At 51.8% G+C, this 19,106-nt stretch overlaps 1 protein-coding gene across 4 annotated transcripts in view; it reads right to left on the bottom strand.

Moving 5' to 3' along the window:
- Positions 1-19,089, bottom strand: part of FBH1 (F-box DNA helicase 1) — a 39,008-nt gene extending 19,919 nt beyond the window's left edge. Inside the window, exons 1-9 of one of the 4 annotated variants that reach the window (XM_075427859.1) lie at positions 18,989-19,089; positions 18,022-18,066; positions 16,336-16,503; positions 12,714-13,282; positions 11,111-11,241; positions 7,899-8,034; positions 6,297-6,487; positions 3,409-3,522; positions 677-771 (exon numbers count right to left, since the gene is read on the bottom strand). In XM_075427859.1, coding sequence (XP_075283974.1) covers positions 677-771; positions 3,409-3,522; positions 6,297-6,487; positions 7,899-8,034; positions 11,111-11,241; positions 12,714-13,282; positions 16,336-16,503; positions 18,022-18,066; positions 18,989-18,998 — 1,459 coding nt within the window. In that variant the 5' untranslated portion in view covers positions 18,999-19,089. The remainder of the gene's footprint in view (positions 1-676; positions 772-3,408; positions 3,523-6,296; positions 6,488-7,898; positions 8,035-11,110; positions 11,242-12,713; positions 13,283-16,335; positions 16,504-18,021; positions 18,067-18,988) is intronic. The other 3 variants (XM_075427860.1, XM_075427861.1, XM_075427862.1) reach the window with 3 other exon arrangements.
- Between the last annotated feature and the right edge of the window lie 17 nt (positions 19,090-19,106).

Below are 19,106 nucleotides of genomic sequence, written 5' to 3'. Positions count from 1 at the left end.
GCCGGTTGGACTTGCTGATCTTAGAGGTCTTTTCCAACTTTAATGATTCTGTGATTCTATTCTATGCTGCCTGCTGGTATGTGTCCTTCTGCAAGCCTTTCAGGCAGAGAGCGTGCATTAGCCTGAGCCCCCAGCATGGTGGCTTTAAAGGGAACTCTCTGCAGGTGCAGGGAGATGATTTACTTTTCCTTTTCTTTTTAAATAGATGCCCTTGATTTTTTGCCACCCCCTTTTCAAAGCAGAGCGCAAGCGCTGCAGATTTCTTGGCTTGTGTTGCTCCTACAGGGATGCTAAGTCTAAACAAGTTAGAGTGACTCCGTCTAGTGGCCTGTGGACAAGAACACTGCAAAATAGGCTCAGCATGCGATGGAGCAACACACAGAATTGCTTCTCCTCTCCTGGGTTCCCGACAAGCTGCTCCGGGCAGCCATCGATAGCGCCCAAACACTCGGTTTCGGCATCGTGCCCGAATGCGACATTTACCCAGCTTGCCAGGGAGTAATCACCACCACGCTTCCCATTCCTATTCCTCTGCAAAAGTGTGCTCTGATTTGATTAAAAGTAAGGTTGATCCAACTGGAATCCACGCAGGCCCTTGGATGGAAGAGGCAGGGAGGGAAAGAGCATAATTAGAGGTTATGCATATATTCTTACAACTTAAATTTTTGGCTCTTACCTGCAAATGCCATAATTTTCACTATTTGACCATGCTCAATTTTGTGATTCAAAATTCTCTGCTGTTCATGGGTCAGCTTTAATTCAGGCCAGCTACTAAAAGCAGAAAAAAAAACAGCAAAAGGAATTAAGAAAATCAATCCTCCAACATAAACCACACAAATCCGCTAACAGCAGAAGGAAACCAATGAATGATTGATCCCCATCCCCCAAGCAGGAAGGTGGCACTAAGCAACCTGGCTGTTCTCCAGATGAGAAAAGCAGGGAATAAGAAAAGACTGGAGACGGCAAAAATAAAAAGGAAACCTTGGGGAAGGTTACGAGGAAAAGATCTCCTCAAGGGCCCTACGCCACGCTTTATAAACTAATTTGGCACCCTGGCTCATTAGGCTTATTAAAAACAACGGCGATTTGGGTGTGGGGCGTTTTGTTGCTTTTGAGAGCATGGACCTTAAACTGCTCTCCGATTTCTCAGCGTGTAGGACAGATCACTCATCCCCACTGCTCAGGGGAGCCGAGAGCTTTGATTAACATTAAGAAAGGCATTCGGAGCTTCTGGTTGGAGTGCAATGGTTTTATTCATAAAGGTCTGAAACCTGGTCTGCGTCCAGCTCTGGAGCCCCCAACAGAAGAAGGACATGGATGTGTTGGAGCGGGTCCAGAGGAGGCCACAAGGATGATCCGAGGGCTGGAGCACCTCTCCTACGAGGACAGGCTGAGGGAGTTGGGGCTGTCCAGCCTGGAGAAGAGAAGGCTCCGGGGTGACCTTAGAGCGGCTGCCAGTACCTGAAGGGGCATCCAGGAAGGATGGAGAGGGGCTTTTCACAAGGGTGTGTAGTGATAGGACAAGGGGGAACGGCTCTAAACTAAAAGAGGGCAGATTTAGATTAGATGTTAGGAAGAAATTCTTCCCCATGAGGGTGGTGAAACACTGGCCCAGGTTGCCCAGAGAAGCTGTGGTTGCCCCCTCCCTGGCAGCGTTCAAGGCCAGGTTGGATGGAGCTCTGAGCAACCTGGTCTGGTGGAAGATGTCTCTGCTGATGGCAGGGGGGTTGGAACCAGATTGATCTTTAAGGTCCCTTCCAACCCAAACCATTCTACGATTCTGTAATCAGTCAACAGTGCGAAGGGTCCTCCCCGATACCATGCCTAAGGGCGGGAAGCTGTGTTTAAGTATCCTTGACATTTCACAGCTGGAGTTAGACGGCTGCCCCTAGGATGCATCTCATACTGAACAAGCAAAATCTGCTCAGAAAAAGACTTGAAATGGAGGAGCAGAATGAAAGGGCTGGGAAACCAAGAAGCACTCAAACTCCAGTTTGGCTCCCCAGTTCAAGAAAGATGAGGAGCTACTGGAGAGAGTCCAGCGGAGGGCTATGAGCATGATGAGTGGACTGGACCATCTCTCCTAGGAGGAGAGGCTGAGGGAGCTGGGCTTGTTCAGCCTGGAGAAGAGAAGGCTGCAAGGGGACCTTCGAAATGCCTCTAAATATCTGCAGGGTGGGTATCAGGAGGATGGGGCCAGACTCTTTCCAGTGGTGCCCAGCGACAGGACAAGGGGCAACGGGCACAAACTGAAGCAGAGGAAGCTCCAGCTGAACATGAGGAAGAAATTCTTCACTCTGAGGGTGATGGAGCCCTGGACCAGGCTGCCCAGGGAGGTTGTGGAGTCTCCTTCTCTGGAGATACTCAGACCCTTCCTGGACAAGATCCTGTGCAGCCTGCTGTGGGTGACCCTGCTTCGGCAGGGGCTTGGACTGGGTGACCCACAGAGGTCCCTTCCAACCCCGAACATTCTGTGATTCTGTGAAACCCAACATCCATTTACCTTGGGTTATTTTTTTTTTTATTATGACCTCTCTCACTGTTGTACCTCAGTGATTTTACTTGATTTATTTTTGCTAGACCTCAGTGATGGATGAAATCGCCACTATTCCCCTTCTGTAGGTAAGGACAAGCAAACGAAACGACTCAACCCAGGTTTACTGCCGCAGAAGGGGAACCAAGCCTGGATCTCCACATGCCAGGAAAGCGTTTCACTCCTTACTGTCCTTCCCTTCTAGGCAGCAAGCTACCAACCAATGCTAATTTATAACAGCTATATATATATATAACAGTTAGATTATGACAATTATCTAACAGGATTTATAAAATAGGAGCCAAATCAATACCCCGCGACTGGTATCTCGTTTCCTCCTGTGCACAGAAAGAAGTCTGTGAATGAATGACCACGTCACTGGCCCTACAGTAACATCGCCAGCAGCCCGACTCCATTTTGGCGGACTGCAGCTTGTGTTTCTAGAGGGACAGGTGGTTAAAATGAAAGCAGGCACTCTCCCCTCCTTCCAGACCTGCTTATCCATAGGGAGAGTGGTGATTTGAGAGGGTGTTTTGGGGGTGATTTGGGCTGTGTGAAGTTTCAGCGGCCGTCCCGCTGGAGCGCACAGAACTGTGTTCCACTGATACACAGACCCACCGGTCCATAATGACTTCTAAATTCAGTCAGTACTTGGTAATTCAATTTTTACATATTTAAGGCCTGATTCTGGTTTTCCAGAGTGTGGGCAGAAGATAGCAAGGAGCAGAATAAGGTTGTGTACTAATCCTTATGACTCTCCGAGTCTTGTCAGTCAGCCCTTGCCATGAAAGGTTCGCTCCCCCTCCAAGGTTCAGCACTCCACCGGGGCCCTGCGTACTCAGGCGCATTGCTCAGATCACCTAAAATAGCATTACCCAGACCATAAGTCTTGTCTGCAGCGCGATGCCACTGTCTCCTCTTCTACTGTCTGCACAGCGACAGAAGAATTCTCCATCAGATACAAGCAGTAGAAAATATTGTAGTGGATCCTGGTGGAAAGGATAAAAGAGAAACCATCACTGAGAAATCATCAATAACAAATTAAACTCCTGCAGCCACCTAAAAGACAGCCAACGTCTTGAATACTTCCAATATAACGGTGCACCAAGCCCCGAGCGCTCAGGGAGCTGCAGGAGACAATATTAATATTATAAATATTTTAATATTATAATATTATAAATAATATAATATATTACAAAAGCGCAGTTAGTTCTACCTTGAAAAGCGACTACAAAGGCACCACGGGGACAGCTCTCCCTCACTCCTGCCAGGTTTGTGTTTCACGGTCTGCCACACAAACCTGACCTGGGATCAGAGTCCATGGGATCCTTCCGCTCTCCTGAACCACTGTTAGCAACAGAGTCTGGGGGAGCCTGAGAGTTTGGGGCCAGTTCAGGCCTCTAAAGTGAAGCAGTTCCATCAACTGTCTAATGATGGTTTTATACACCGTGTGAGCCATGACAATCACAGAATAGTAAGGGTTGGAAGGGACCTCTGTGGGTCATCTAGTCCAAATCTCCTGCCGAAGCAGGGTCACCTACAGTAGGCTGTAGAGGACCTTGTCCAGGTGGGTCTTGAGTATCTCCAGAGAAGGAGACGCCTTCACTGGTGCTTCGTTACGGCAACGAGAGGAGCACAGCGACGCTGCAGCTTTGATTACGCCGACAACAGGTGGTTTAAAATTAACCACCATCGTATGTCAGGGTTGACACCGCTGTGGTTTTACTTCTTTTAGTGCCAGCCCAGGCTGCACTCCAGGACCGACTTTGTGTCTCACGTGAGGTGACCTCCATGCTCAGGCTCCCCAGCTGCTCTAAGGGCTGCAAATAGGTACCAGACAGCTCCTCGAGGACACGCTTCCTCGTGCACCCTTAATCACAAACCTCGTGTGGTTTGAAGAGGTAATGGCAGAAGAGACACGGTCATCCCTGTTTCTTCTAGTCTGGATTGTTGAAGGAGATGGAGATGGAACATGGGTGACTTTGAGCATGAGCCCTCATGGCTAGCAAGCGACACCCTCATGTGCCACATGAGGGGATCGACTGCTCCCTAAGTAAGTTGCAGATGACTCCAAGCTGGACCGGAGTGTCGATTTGCTCAAGAGTAGGAAGGCTCTGCAGAGGGGTCTGGACAGGCTGGATCGATGGTCGAGGCCAACTGCATGAGGTTCAACAAGGCCAAGTGCCAGGCCCTGCCCTTGGGTCACACCAACCCCACACAACGCTCCAGGCTTGGGGAGGAGCGGCTGGAGAGCTGCCGGGCGGAAAAGGCCCTGAGGGTGCTGGTCGGCAGCCGGCTGAGCAGGAGCCAGCAGTGTGCCCAGGTGGCCAAGAAGGCCAACGGCAGCCTGGCTTGGGTCAGCAATGGGGTGGCCAGGGGGAGCAGGGCAGGGATCGGGCCCCTGTGCTCGGCACTGGTGAGGCCGCACCTCGAGAGCTCCGCTCAGCTTTGGGCCCCTCACTCCCAGCAGGACATGGAGGGGCTGGAGCGTGGCCAGAGAAGGGCAGCGAGGCTGGGGAGGGGGCTGGAGAACAAGTCCCATGAGGAGAGGCTGAGGGAGCTGGGGCTGCTCAGGCTGGAGAAGAGGAGGCTGAGGGGAGACCTTCTCGCTCTCTGCAGCTCCCTGACAGGAGGGTGTGGAGAGGCGGGGGTTGGTCTCTTCTCCCCAGTAACCAGCGACAGGATGAGAGGCGATGGCCTCAAGCTGCGTCAGGGGAGGTTCAGATTGGAGATTGGGAAAAATTTCTATAGGGAAAGGGTGGTCAGGCATTGGACCAGGCTGTCCAGGGCAGTGGGGGAGTCCCCATCCCTGGAAGGGTTCAAAAACCATGTGGATGTGGCACTTGAGGACACAGTTTAGCAGGCGTGGTGGTGTTGGAGTGACAGTTGGAATTCATGATCTGAGAGGTCTTTTCCAACCTTAATGATTCTATGAGTCTATCTTCAGCAGGCGTTTACTCAAGTTAATGAGCTTAGCCAGGAATTATCAATCACTAACTGGCCGAACAAGCATCTTGATTTCCGTGGTTGGTAGCCTGAGCACATGGCCCATGGCTGAGTAAGCAGAGGATGAACCGTTCTCCTGTGTCTAGCACAGGCTGGACTATACCTCACAGAGGGCAGCATACAGAACCAGCTTCTTTCTGGCTATAAATTCATTTTCCTGTGCAGTTCCTTTCCAGTCTTCTCATAAAAAGAATTTATACGTGTCCTTAACCCTTATCTTATCCTCACTGCAATTCTGAAGCAACCTGCGGGCTCTTACCTGCGTTACCAAGCACCTCTGCGAACAAAAGGCACAGGATGGATCACTGTGCACACGCAGTGGGAGCCCACAGGACTTGGAGTATTATTTAAGAGGAATGCAGTAAGTAACCGGTCTCAGGAAGGTAATAACTGCATTAAATTGTTGCAGCTGATGTGCATCTATTTCTAACGAGAACGTTTCTATAGCTGCTTTAAAGCCCGCTTTCATTTCTGAAAAAAGATCTTTTTCTTGAGCACTGTCTCCTGAAAAACAAGTGGAGTATGAAACAGTCTAGGAATTAAAGCAAATCTAAAATCCAAAGGCAATGCTTCTGAATGTTCCTGCAAAAACCTAGGGATGTGCACACCGTTCCCGACAAACCGCAGGCACTGAGGAATCAGAGAGCGCCAACCAACAGGGACATAATCGCTCATGAGCATATATTCAATGTATATATTACATATTGCCATGGCTAAGAAGAGGCAGATGGGCAGGAAGCATCTCCCCGCTCCTCACCTGTTAGTGATCGCGACGTTCCTCTCCCTCATCGCGTACAGCAGCGTGGCTATGCAGTAAAGCGTCTCGGTCACGTCCACGACAGAGAGGGTAGAGCAGGGTCTCTGCAGACACGCCATCAGCTTTTGGATGTCACTGACGCCATCGGAGAAAAGCACCATGACTGCAGTTATGGCCCACATGTTCTCAGGCTGGTGTAGGCAACAACAAGAATGAGGGAGCAAAAAGCTTTGAGTCATTCAGAGCAGGCAAACCCTGCTGCAACAATGAAAAACACTTCTTCCTTGATCACAGAATCACAGAACAGAATGGTTTGGGTTGGAAAGGACCTTTAAAAGCCATCTGGTCTAAACCCCAGCAGTGAGCAGGGACATCTTCCACCAGATCAGGTTGCTCAGAGCCCCGTCCAGCCTGGCCTGGAATGTTTCCAGGGATGGGGCATCGACCACCTCTCTCAGCAACCTGTGCCAGGGTTTCACCACCCTCAGTGTAAAACATTTCTTCCTTATATCTAGTCTGAATCTCCCCTCTTTCAGCTTAAAACCATTACCCCTTGTCGTATTGCAACAGGCCCTCCTAAAAAGTCCCCATCTTTCTTATAAGCCCCTGTTTTGTAGTGGAAGGCTGCAATAAGGTCTCCCTGGAGCCTTCTCTTCCCCAGGCTGAACAACCCCAGCTCTCCCAGCCTTTCCTCCCAGCAGAGGGGTTCCAGCCCTCGCATCATCTTTGTGGCCCTGAATCATAGAATCACAGAATGGTTTGGGTTGCAAGCGGCTTTAAAGACCATCCAGTCCAACCCCCCGCAGTGAGCAGGGACCCCTTCCACCAGCCCAGGGTCCTCAAGGCCCCGTCCAACCTGGCCTGGAACACTGCCAGGGAGGGGGCAGCCACAGCTTCTCTGGGCATCCTGGGCCAGGGCCTCACCACCCTCACAGGGAAGAATTCCTTCCTTCTATCTAACCTATATCTCCCCTCTTTCAGTCCAAAGCCATCACCTCTTGTCCCATCACCCCACACCCTTGTCACAAGCCCCTCTCCAGCTCTCTCGCAGCCCCTCCAGGCACTGGCAGCTGCTCTAAGGTCACCCCGGAGCCTTCTCTTCCCCAGGCTGAGCAGCCCCAGCTCTCCCAGCCTTTCCTCCCAGCAGAGGGGTTCCAGCCCTTGCATCATTGCTGGGGCCTCCTCTGGCCCCGCTCCCACAGCTCCAGCTCTGTCCTGTGCTGAGGGCTCCAGAGCTGGACGCAGGACTCCCGGGGGGGTCTCAGCAGAGCGGGGCAGAAGGGCAGAATCCCCTCCCTGGCCCTGTGCCCACGCTGCTGGGGATGCAGCCCAGGGCACGGTTGGCCTGCTGGGCTGCCAGCGCACATTGCTGGGTCATATTGTGCATCTCAGCAAAGAACACCCCCAAGTCCTTCTCCTCAGGGCTGCTCTCAATCCATTCTACGCCCTGTCTGAATAGCTATGTCCTCTTCAGTCACCCTGACTAGTACGAAGTCACACCCCAAGAGGAAAACCTTTAGATGTAGGAGGGCAGATACAACCTTAAAGCACCAGAAGGTTTAAAATGTGTTAAATAAACCTGTTAATAGCTGTTAAACCTACCCCTGTCCTGCTCTGTAAGTGTGGCAGCTTGTTGGCGACGCAGACTTCAGCCTTTGAGAAGAGGTGATGACTCCTCAAACACTGGAGAACCGCGCTGTGATCTACCTTCCGGCTGGTGGGTATGGCAGCCACGCACCTGCGGAGAACGGGAACAGCAGCATTTGCAAAAAAGTCTTATCAAGTGAGTTTATTCTCCAAGTAAATAACCCCTTCTCCAAAGCACCATCAGTCCTGCTGCAGCATGTTTACCTATGCCTGGCTGTGGCAACACAGATTTGACTGGATGCATTCACACAGCAGCGTGCCCTGATTGCCAGGAAAGCCAATGGGATCCTGGGGTGCATTAAGACGACTGTGGCCAGCAGGTCGAGGGAGGTTCTCCTCCCCATCTGCTCTGCCCTAGGGAGGCCCCATCTGGAGTACTCTGCCCAGTCCTGGGCTCCCCAGTTCAAGAAAGATGAGGAGCTACTGGAGAGAGTCCAGCGGAGGGCTACGAGGATGATGAGGGGACTGGAGCATCTCTCCTATGAGGAGAGGCTGAGGGAGCTGGGCTTGTTCAGCCTGGAGAAGAGAAGGCTGAGAGGGGACCTTAGAAATGCTTCTAAATATCCAAAGGGTGGGGGTCAGGAGGACGGGGCCAGACACTTTCCAGAGGTGCCCAGTGACAGGACAAGGGGCAACGGGCACAAACTGAAGCAGAGGAAGTTCCAGCTGAACATGAGGAAGAACTTCTTCCCTCTGAGGGTGATGGAGCCCTGGCACAGGCTGCCCAGAGGGGCTGTGGAGTCTCCTTCTCTGGAGATATTTGAGACCCGCCTGGACGCGGTGCTGTGCAGCCTGCTCTGGGTGACCCTGCTTCGGCAGGGGGGTTGGACTGGGTGACTCATAGAGGTCCCTTCCAACCCCTGCCATTCTGTGATTCTGTGAATGCATTGAACTTGGATTTCCAACTCGTTCTTGTGCTTAGAGCCGTTCAGACAAGTAATTCCCAGTTCTGTTACACAGATGTGCGCTGAAATACTTTGCTGCACCAAGCCCTTAGCCTGCAAATTCATTCTGGCTGTACTGATGTCTCCTTCCAGAAGATGGATCTACTTTGCTCTTAACCCAAGTTGACTCTTCTATTTGCACCATTTAACTGCCATATAAAATTGCCCGCTAGACTACAGATATCTGAACAGAGCACTTGCTTTTATCAGGGACCCGTTTCAGGCTTGGGCTTGCTGCTGAGCTGTGACTGATAAGTCAGTGCGGGTTCAGCAAAGCAGCCTTTCAGGAAAGGAGTCATAGAATCATTAAGGTTGGAAAAGATCACCAAGTCCAACCGTCACCCCAACCCCACCATGCCTGCTAAACCAAGTCCTGAAGTGCCACATCTACATGGTTTTTGAACCCCTCCAGGGATGGGGACTCCTCCACTGCCCTGGGCAGCCTGGGCCAACCCCTGACCACTTTCTCAGGAAAGAAATTTTCCCCAATATCCAATCTGAACCTCCCCTGACGCAGCTCGAGGCCATCGCCACTCGTCCTGTCGCTGGTTCCTGGGGAGCAGAGCCCAACCCCCCCTCACTGCCCCCTCCTGTCAGGGAGCTGTAGAGAGCGAGAAGGTCCCCCCTCAGCCTCCTCTTCTCCAGACTGAACAACCCCAATTCCCTCAGAACTTGTTCTCCAGCCCCCTCCCCAGCCTTGTTGCCCTTCTCTGGACACGCTCCAGCCCCTCCATGTCCTGCTTGAAGCGAGGGGCCCACAGCTGAGTGGAGCTCTCGAGGTGCGGCCTCACCAGTGCCGAGCACAGGGGCCCGATCCCTGCCCTGCTCCTGCTGGCCACCCCATTGCTGATCCAAGTGAAGAAAATACATTGGAGATGGGAGGGACTAGGAAGAAGAGCTCACACCCTCTACATGATATTTGTGTTTTAGCTAAACTGAGGAGCTGCTGAGCCACTCTGAGACCCCAGCTGATCCAGAGATGGACAAGCAGTGCTGATGTGACAGATGCTGAAACGTAATGGGATGGTAAAAGAGACGCTTAGATTGAGTCGCGCTCTCTCCAGCACAGTCACCCTGCAGGAAGCAACCACATAACATCTTCTCCCAAGCTTGTCGTCAGGTGCCGGAAAGCAGCAAGCGACAGGACAGCCCAGCCTTTTTTGATTTTGTCATCTAACCCTTGCCTTGGAGGTCCTGGCAGCTTCTCTCAATTGCTGTGCCCAGCCTGGCTGTGCTCTGACATACGGGTCCATCTCCAAAGCCTTCCTCTGAGCCTCCACATCCAGCAGCTGCTTGCTGACACAGAATCACAGAATCACAGAATAGTAGGGGTTGGAAGGGACCTCTGTGGGTCATCTAGTCCAACCCTCCTGCCGAAGCAGGGTCACCTACAGCAGGCTGCACAGGACCTTGTACACCCTCTTGCTCAGGCTCTTCCTCATCTCTTTCCACCCTTGGTGCAACAGCCATCTCCCTGCCCTCCAGGAGGCAACACCATCCGACTCAAAAGGCCACCACCAAGACTGTTCTGCCCTCTCTTCCCCGTCCGTGTTGGGCTTCTCCATCTCCTCAGATGTCAGCACAAGGCTATCCCTGCCCCAGGCTTTGCAGCCTCTCCCTCAGTTATCCATCACTTCTCACTTGCTGTCAAAATCATGGAAACCGCAGAAGGGACTTCGGAAGGCACCTGTTTCAAGCAGGGATGACTTCAAAGTTTGGTTGTTTGTCCAGCTAAGCCCTGAGCATCTGCAAGGATAGAGATTCCCCACCTCTCTGGGCCAACGTTTGACCACTCTCTTAATATCTAAGTGGATTTCCCTTTGCTGCAACTTTTCCCCATTGCCTCTTGTCCTCTCGCTGTGCACCTGCAAGAAGAGGTTGGCATCGTGCTCTCTACAGCCCCTCATTAGGTAGGGGAAGACAGCAATTAGATCCCCCTTCCACCTTCTCTTCCCCAGATTTCATCCTCTACTTGTACATCATGGGCTCCAGACAGAACAAGGAAGAGGAAAGGGAAACTTTTTTACTCATTTCTAGAACCCTACTAGTGATTTCTACTGTTGAAATAATTTCTCCTTCCTCATCTTCCCGTACATCTCCCACCTGTTTAGAAGACAAACCCATTTCTCTCCTGGCAATTCATAAGATAAAATGGAAGAAGACCCAAAGCAAGGAAGGCCTGAGGATCTACAGGTACAAGGTCAAACACAGAAGTGGACTCACCTGATCAGCCCCAACACACACCCTTCCTGCTCCTTTGTTATGGCGAAATCCTGCAAGATCTGTTCAACTTTGCGCAGGGCCATGTCCTCCTTCATCAGGTACCGATGGTAGAGCTTTTTCCAAGGAATGAACTAGAAATGTGAAGCACATACCACCATCTTTCATCTCACAGCACTGGAAAATAGGTTTCTTCTGGCAATATGCTAATCAATGTGACTTCCAAAGAAGACCTGAAGTTCAGAAAGTCCCTGTAGCTTGACGGAAACAGGTACCTAGCATGAGAGGGGGGAGGAAAGAGGAAACAGAGCAAAGAGGGAAAGACTTGTTCCTCACAGCCTGCAAACTTCTCTATAAAATGCTGTTTTTTTCTAGAATGATCTGAGCAGGGCGATACTGGTTCAGTTTCAAACGACAAAGCACTAAAGGAATGAGGATATTTTCAATGCTATCACACAGATCTGCTCTGAGCGGGGTCTGAGTGCTTCAAATCTGCGCGTCCATGAAGCCCTACCCTCCCACAGCTTGCTGTCTGGACTTCTTCAGTAAAAGCAGACAGGGCGCTGCCTTTTAGGCTGCGTTACAGGGTGAAGAGCAGGCTTGGGAGAGGACCTGAGCCCACTGAGCAGTCAACACATGCATTTCCTATGCATCTCTCTAGCTCTTCAGGCTCAAAGCATGCACGTTGTGCTGAGAAACACCTCCTGCATTGCGTCCAGCCTTACCCATGCAAATCTATTGGAAAGGCATGAACGAGAACTTGGACCTCCACAAAAATGTGGGCTGCAATCAGTGCCCCACCACTCTGAGACAGCCTCTTTGTACAAGCTGAGGATTTCCAGTATGAGTGGTGAGCAAGTCTAGCGGTGCCGGCTGTCTCTGAGCCACCTTTAACTGAAATGCAGAGATCTTCCCCGCAGCCAGAACAACTGCCAGTGGGTTCAGAGATCCTCCCTGCGGCCAGAACAACTGCCAGTGGGTTCAGAGATCCTCCCCGCGGCCAGAACAACTGCCAGTGGGTTCAGAGATCCTCCCCACGGCCAGAACAACTGCCAGTGGGTTCACGGCTGCTTGTACCGCGAGAGCCTTGGCTGCAGATGAGCCAGGCTCCATAAAACCAGAGTTAAAGGCCTTTTCTCTAAACCTGTTTGACTACACACACACACAGAGACGCACAAAGGCTGGGGGACAGCGACGAACACCGGCCACGACAGGACACTGCCCAGTCCGGTAGCCAGGATTTCCTGCATGATCCTTGTCAGCAAAAAAAGGCTGCAAGGAGAACAGTGAGGGGGAATTTTGCAGAGTCTTACAAGATGTTCTGTCCACGTGTGGGAAGAATGCATCAAGGGAAACTACCCCGATATCGATGTCCTAACAAAAGCTGGCATCTGAAGATGCCACCACGGTCCTGAAGACCAAAAATTGACAGAAGACCTCATAAGAAAGGATGTGGGCATTAGGGAACAATAAAGGGCTTTAAAGGAACAAAGAGAGACAGACACAGCATGGATGCTCCTACAGCAATAAATGCAGCAACAAACCGAGACAGAACAGAGCAGCAGGAGAAGGGATGGGGCCAAACCAGTATCACAGCAGACCTTACCAGTGGGTCACTGACTATTTCCCTCCAGCAGCGACACACCAGGCTCAGGTTCTGATACAGATCAGTCACTGGCAGGAAAGCAAAGATGTTCCTAAGGACTTCAACGGGCAGCTCGTCAATACTTCCCTGAGGCACTTCCCAGTTCCGAGTGCCCAGGAGTCCGTAATGCACATCAGGGACTGGCTCGATTTCCATATCATCGAGTTCCTGCTTGATCTGGCTGTGTTCCTGCTTGATCTGGCTGTGTTCTGGATGAACCACCACTGGCTTCTCCTCAAGCTCGCCCCACAAATCGTGCTCTGCCTTGTGAATCCTTGCCGCTGCAGCAGACACAGGCCGTTTTCTGGAGCTTTCCCCAGGAGCTGGTACGAGGTCCTCATCCTCCAGAAAGAAACAGGAATCACCACTGGTCTCCATCGCAGTGGAGACACTGCTGAAGGAATCATCAGATTCAATGAAGAAAGGATCCAGTGGCTCTTCTTTGATTCTTCTGTTCTTCATCCCACCGGCAACTACTTGTGTTTGAGAGATCCTGAAGTAATCGGTGATGTTCCTCTGCTGACCTTGGCCTGCAGAAAGAGGAAGAGCACGAGTGAAGTCAATGGAAACAAGTGTAAAGCACGCTGCTCCTAACCAAGCTAAGGAGACCAGAGGTTGTGTAAAGTGGTAGTTATTTCCACGGGGTTCCTCACAGACGTATGAGCTTACTACGGGTGAACTGTCCTGCTTCATCTCTGGCAACCTATGAAGCCAACAGGACGCCATCTCTTTACACTGTCCACATAATCTGGGCACTCTCAAGGTACATCTGACACCTCCACCAGCTTCTAGAAAGAGATGGGGTCTGCGTAACAACCTCTTGGATCAACAATCCTTAGGTACATAACGCAGTGGATGTGTTAAACAGAAACACAGCAGCAGAATGAATTTCACGGGAGATATTTCCAGTAGCCAAAGAAACCGAAATCGGAGGGAAACAAAACGCGAGACTTCACAGAATCACAGAATGTTCGGGGTTGGAAGGGACCTCTGTGGGTCACCCAGTCCAACCCTCCTGCTGAAGCAGGGTCACCCAGAGCAGGCTGCACAGGACCTTGTCCAGGTGGGTCTCAAATATCTCCAGAGAAGGAGACTCCACAGCCTCTCTGGGCAGCCTGTGCCAGGGCTCCGTCACCCTCAGAGGGAAGAAGTTCTTCCTTGGGTTCAGACGGAATTTCCTCTGCTTCAGTTTGTGCCCATTGCCCCTTGTCCTGTCGCTGGGCACCACTGGAAAGAGTCTGGCCCCGTCCTCCTGACCCCCACCCTTCAGATATTTGTAGGTGTTTATAAGGTTCCCTCTCAGCCTTCTCTTCTCCAGGCTGAACAAGCCCAGCTCCCTCAGCCTTTCCTCACAGAAGAGATGCGCCAGTCCCCTCATCATCCTCGTAGCGCTCCACTGGACTTGAGTTGCTGTGGTGTGCCTCAGACTGAGGTTGGGCTCCCAGCAGTTATTTATTGTTCTCAAGCCGGTGAACGAGAAGTACGCTAAGATTTTTAAAAAAGCTTCAGGGTTTAACTACTGCTCTGCATCACGAGAAGGTCGCAGGACCAAGCCTCTAGCAGGCTGCTCCTACCACAGCACAAGAGAGACCAATGTCTTTAAGAGGATAAACCACCAGATGCTTCCTGGTTGCCACGTCAAAAAGCACTGGAGACCGTAAAGGAAACCGAAACTTGGCAAGAGACTGCTCTCAGCAGCCTCTCCGCTCTCTGAGAGCCAGGTGGGTCCTTATAGCACACAGACTAAATTCACCAGCACTGAGAGTATTATTTCTGCCCCGCTCCTGTTCTGCAAAATCTCCTGATGCTCAGCTGAGAGGCAACTCGAGAAGAAAAAAATCACAGAATCACAGAATGGTTGGGGTTGGAAGGGACCTCTGTGGGTCACCCAGTCCAACCCTCCTGCTGAAGCAGGGTCACCCAGAGCAGGCTGCACAGGACCTTGTCCAGGCGGGTCTTGAATATCTCCAGAGAAGGAGAAGCAGCTACTGCTGATTTTAATGTGTTTTATTTCTGGATGCTCATGAAGGCATAGCTTAAAGGAGTCTGATTTACAAGAGACTTCATGCTTGCAAAGAACAGCTTCCCTGCTAATGTCTGAGTCCCATACCCTAAAATCTGCAGCATCTAGGACTACCAGATTTTTTGAAGTGAGATAGTCAAATATACTGCTGAAAATGGAAAAGAAAAGTATGTCTATGAGCATGGAGTCTAGGACTCTGGTGTCTTGTCCTGGCAGACGTTCTCTGTGAAGTGAGTCAGCTCCCACCAAGGTACAGAGCAATTCCCGAGCTTCCCAGGGATACACCGAAACGCTCCTAGGTCTCACCTTCCACAGTGACCAAGGAACTAAGGAATAATTCAGGATATTTTTAATTTGCTTTCCACCTGCCTCCTCGCCTACACGTGTGTGCAGCGTCTCTGGTCGTCAGACAGGTTTTGAGGCTGGGCCTTTAACCCTGCACCACGAGCTACTGGAGAGAGTCCAGCGCAGGGCTACGAGGATGATGAGGGGACTGGAGCATCTCTCCTATGAGGAGAGGCTGAAGGAGTTGGGCTTGTTCAGCCTGGAGAAGAGAAGGCTGAGAAGAGACCTTTGAAATGCTTTTAAATATCTGCAGGATGGGGGTCAGGAGGACGGGGCCAGACTCTTTCCAGTGGTGCCCAGCGACAGGACAAGGGGCAACAGGCACAAACTGAAGCAGAGGAAGCTCCAGCTGAACCCAAGGAAGAACTTCTTCCCTCTGAGGGTGACGGAGCCCTGGCCCAGGCTGCCCAGGGAGGCTGTGGAGTCTCCTTCTCTGGAGATATTCAAACCCCAGCTGGATGCGGTGCTGTGCAGCCTGCTCTGGGTGACCCTGCTTGGACAGGGGGGGTGGGCTGGGTGACCCACAGAGGTCTCTTCCAACCCTAACATTCTGGGATTCTGTGATTTGAAAACAGCTCTTCCACCTTTGGTTCGAGCCCTGAGCCATGTTGTGTGCAGATTAGCTCCATTCTCAAAAGCCCTCTAAGGCTTTGGCACTTTTGAGGCCCACGTTTACGAGTTGTGAATCACAACATTTCCCACTCCCAGGAAAGTCAGAGATCACTAATAATTGTTAAGTGCTCAGCAACACTTTTGCAGTCCTATATAGCGAGACAACTCCTTATCATTTAATAACTGTCCTAAAGAGCATCTAGAAGCAGGAGTCACATCATTAACAGTGCCTAATTGCAGAGGCTGTACTTTCCTCGGGGACAACCGCTGTTCTCTCCACAGCTCAAACGTGAAGGCATTTCTGGCGTGAGGAGAGACCAAACGCACGCATGAAGGCGAGCTCGCTCCCCCACACAGGGCAATATTTAGGGTATCTCTTTTTCTTCCCACTTGACTCTGCGGAGGCAGAGATTAAGCCCAGTTTTGCCACACATCGCTCAAACCCGACCAGTTTCTTCCATTTGTGCTCACCTCACCTGGCATCACTCTCCCATCAGCACAACTTCGACGATGGACTGCACAACACCCTTCCGTTCCGCACTGTATTAGCATTTTTTTCTCCCCCAGATCCCCCAGCCCTCGAGGCATTCGCAATCAGCATACCTCCTCGACGTCTCCTTGTCCGGTGGGTGGGATGGAGGCCCCTGTTCACATCTCCTCTACTTTGTCTTTGACTCAACGGCTGCGTCAGGGAGGATGAACCTTCCGCGCTCCGCGCGAGATCTTCGCAGTCCTCGGCCGTCAGGTGCGTTTTTTTGAACCGCTTCGCTGCTTTGCCAACATGCAAAAATAAAAGAGAAAGAAAGAAACCCCAAAACCAAACTGTTAGTAAATAATAATTGACAATCTATGCCTTTAACAGAGGCTTAACTACACAGTTCCTTTTCAGAAATATTATAGGACAGTCCCAGCGTTTCAGCCAGGAGTTTCTCGGAGTAAATCATAGCAGAAGCTTGTACAACGCTCCCGTGAGGTGCTAAGGAGGGCAACGCATCATGTCAGGACACCTGCAACAGCGACTTCACCCCAGGTCCCCACTCCTGCGTTGTGCAGTGCTTTCGAACAAAAGACAACGGTGTAAAATCAGAATCACAGAATGGTCGGGGTTGGAAGGGACCTCTGTGGGTCACCCAGTCCAACCCCCTGCCGAAGCAGGGTCACCTACAGCAGGCTGCACAGGAGCTTGTCCAGGTAGGTCTTGAATATCTCCAGAGAAGGAGACTCCACAACCTCCCTGGGCAGCCTGGGCCAGGGCTCCGTCACCCTCAGAGGGAAGAAGTTCTTCCTCATCTTCAGCTGGAGCTTCCTCTGCTTCAGTTTGTGCCCATTGCCCCTTGTCCTGTCGCTGGGCACCCCTGCAAAGAGTCTGGCCCCATCCTCCTGACACCCACCCTGCAGATATTTAGAAGCATTTCTAAGGTCCCCTCTCAGCCTTCTCTTCTTCAGGCTGAACAAGCCCAGCTCCCTCAGCCTCTCCTCGTAGGACAGATGCTCCAGTCCCCTCCTCATCCTCGTAGCCCTCCGCTGGACTCTCTCCAGTAGCTCCTCATCTTTCTTGAACTGGGGAGCCCAGCACTGGACACAGCACTGCAGATGGGGCCTCCCCAGGGCAGAGTAGAGTGGAAGGAGAACCTCCCTCGACCTGCTGGCCACACTCCTCCTAATGCACCCCAGAATCCCATTGGCCTTCTTGGCAGCCAGGGCACACTGCTGGCTCATGGTCAACCTGCCATCCACCAGGACACCCAGGTCCCTCTCCGCAGAGCTGCAATCCGTGCAAGCTTTGCGGCTTTCTTCACAATACCATAACTCAGGAGTAAGCAGACACAGGCATTTGTGTAAATGCGAAGCGTCATTCGGAGGATGCCGAGGATGCCTGTGAAGGTTGAACCGCACAACCCCCTGCGAGATGACAGTGCTTTGCCCGGGGAGGGTCCAAGCCAACATTCAAACGCACAAACCTGAGCCCCTCGCAAACAGCTCCAAGCTGGGACCCTCCATCAAGGAGGAAACACAACCCCACTTGCAGCGCAGCTCTTCAGTGTCTTCTTTGGTCAGGTGTTGGACCAGGCTGCCCAGGGAGGTGGTGGAGTCCCCATCCCTGGAGAGGTTCAAAACCCGTGTGGATGTGGCACTTGGAGACGTGGTTTAGCAGGCATGGTGGGGTTGGGTGGATGGTTGGACTTGACCTTAGAGATCTTTTCCAACCTATGATTCTATGATTCCCCGCGAGAAGCATTTAAGCAACAGCACAAAACTATCTGAAGGGTTATTTTAAGCAAACCTTACTTGAAATCTGCATGAGGTCCTCTCTTCTGTACATGGCACGGCCAGCTGAAAAAGTACAAACAACGCAACTTGCTTCTACCAAAAAAGCTGATGGGAAAGCCAAACTCCTGGCAGAGGACGGGCGTCCTTCCAACAGGAGAACTGTCAGCAAACGCCGCTCACGCAGTTTCACTTTTCCTTTATCGCTACGCCGTGCTGCGGAGGGCAAACTCCTCTAACGCGTTTACGGCAGCCACGAAAGCCATCGACCGATCTCGTATGGCGGGATCCAAGGGTCAGGTTGTTTCACCAGGGCAGGTTGGACGGGGCTTTGAGCAACCTGGCTTAGCGGAAGGGGTCCCTGCCCGTGCCGGAGGGGGGTGGAACGAGGTGATCTTTCAGGTCCCCTTCCAACTGGAACCGTTTCTGCGCTGCTTCCTCCTTTTTATCCACGTCAGCTCAACGGAGCGGCGCTAAAAGCCGCCACCGAGCTCCCCGGGGAGGCTGTTTTCTAATATCCCACATTCCTCAAAGCACGGCAAAGGAGGCAAGCAGAAGCAAAAAAAGCAACGCAAGTCCCGTGGTTGAGCGGTGGACTGGGCAGTGCTCGGTTTACGGTTGGACTCGATGATCTTAAAGCTCTTTTCTTACCTAAATAACTCTATTCTATTCTGTGATTCTACCCCAAAACGGTATTTCTCACGTGAAATTGAAAAGCTTCCCAGATTAAACAGCAGGAATCATTGAAGCGCCCTAATTCTCTCAAGCCTACGGTCCCAGCAAACACCAGAGCCGAGGTGCCAGCTCTGCGCCCACTCCCGGAGCTGTCAGACACAGAAAAGTCTCCTGCACGACTGGATGGAAGACAGGAGGGGCAAAACCTCTGCTCCCCCACCCCAGAACAGCAAAACCCCCAACGTGCCAGGACCGTGGCAGAGCCTTCCAGCCCAGAAACCCAACGCGAGAAGACGACCCGCTCGGGCTTCACCTGCATTCATCTTTTTTCCCTTTTCCCGAGATTTTCCATCGGCGACTGCGGTAGGCACAGAAGCGCGGAGCAAAGGTCGCGTCGCGCTTTACGGCTTCGATCGCGCGAAGGAAGGTGA

Source organism: Opisthocomus hoazin, chromosome 8 (assembly GCF_030867145.1).
Source record: "Opisthocomus hoazin isolate bOpiHoa1 chromosome 8, bOpiHoa1.hap1, whole genome shotgun sequence".
Taxonomy (NCBI): Eukaryota; Metazoa; Chordata; class Aves; order Opisthocomiformes; family Opisthocomidae; genus Opisthocomus; species Opisthocomus hoazin.
The sequence above is the reverse complement of the archived record's forward strand: the minus strand, read 5'-3'. Positions and strand labels throughout refer to the sequence as shown.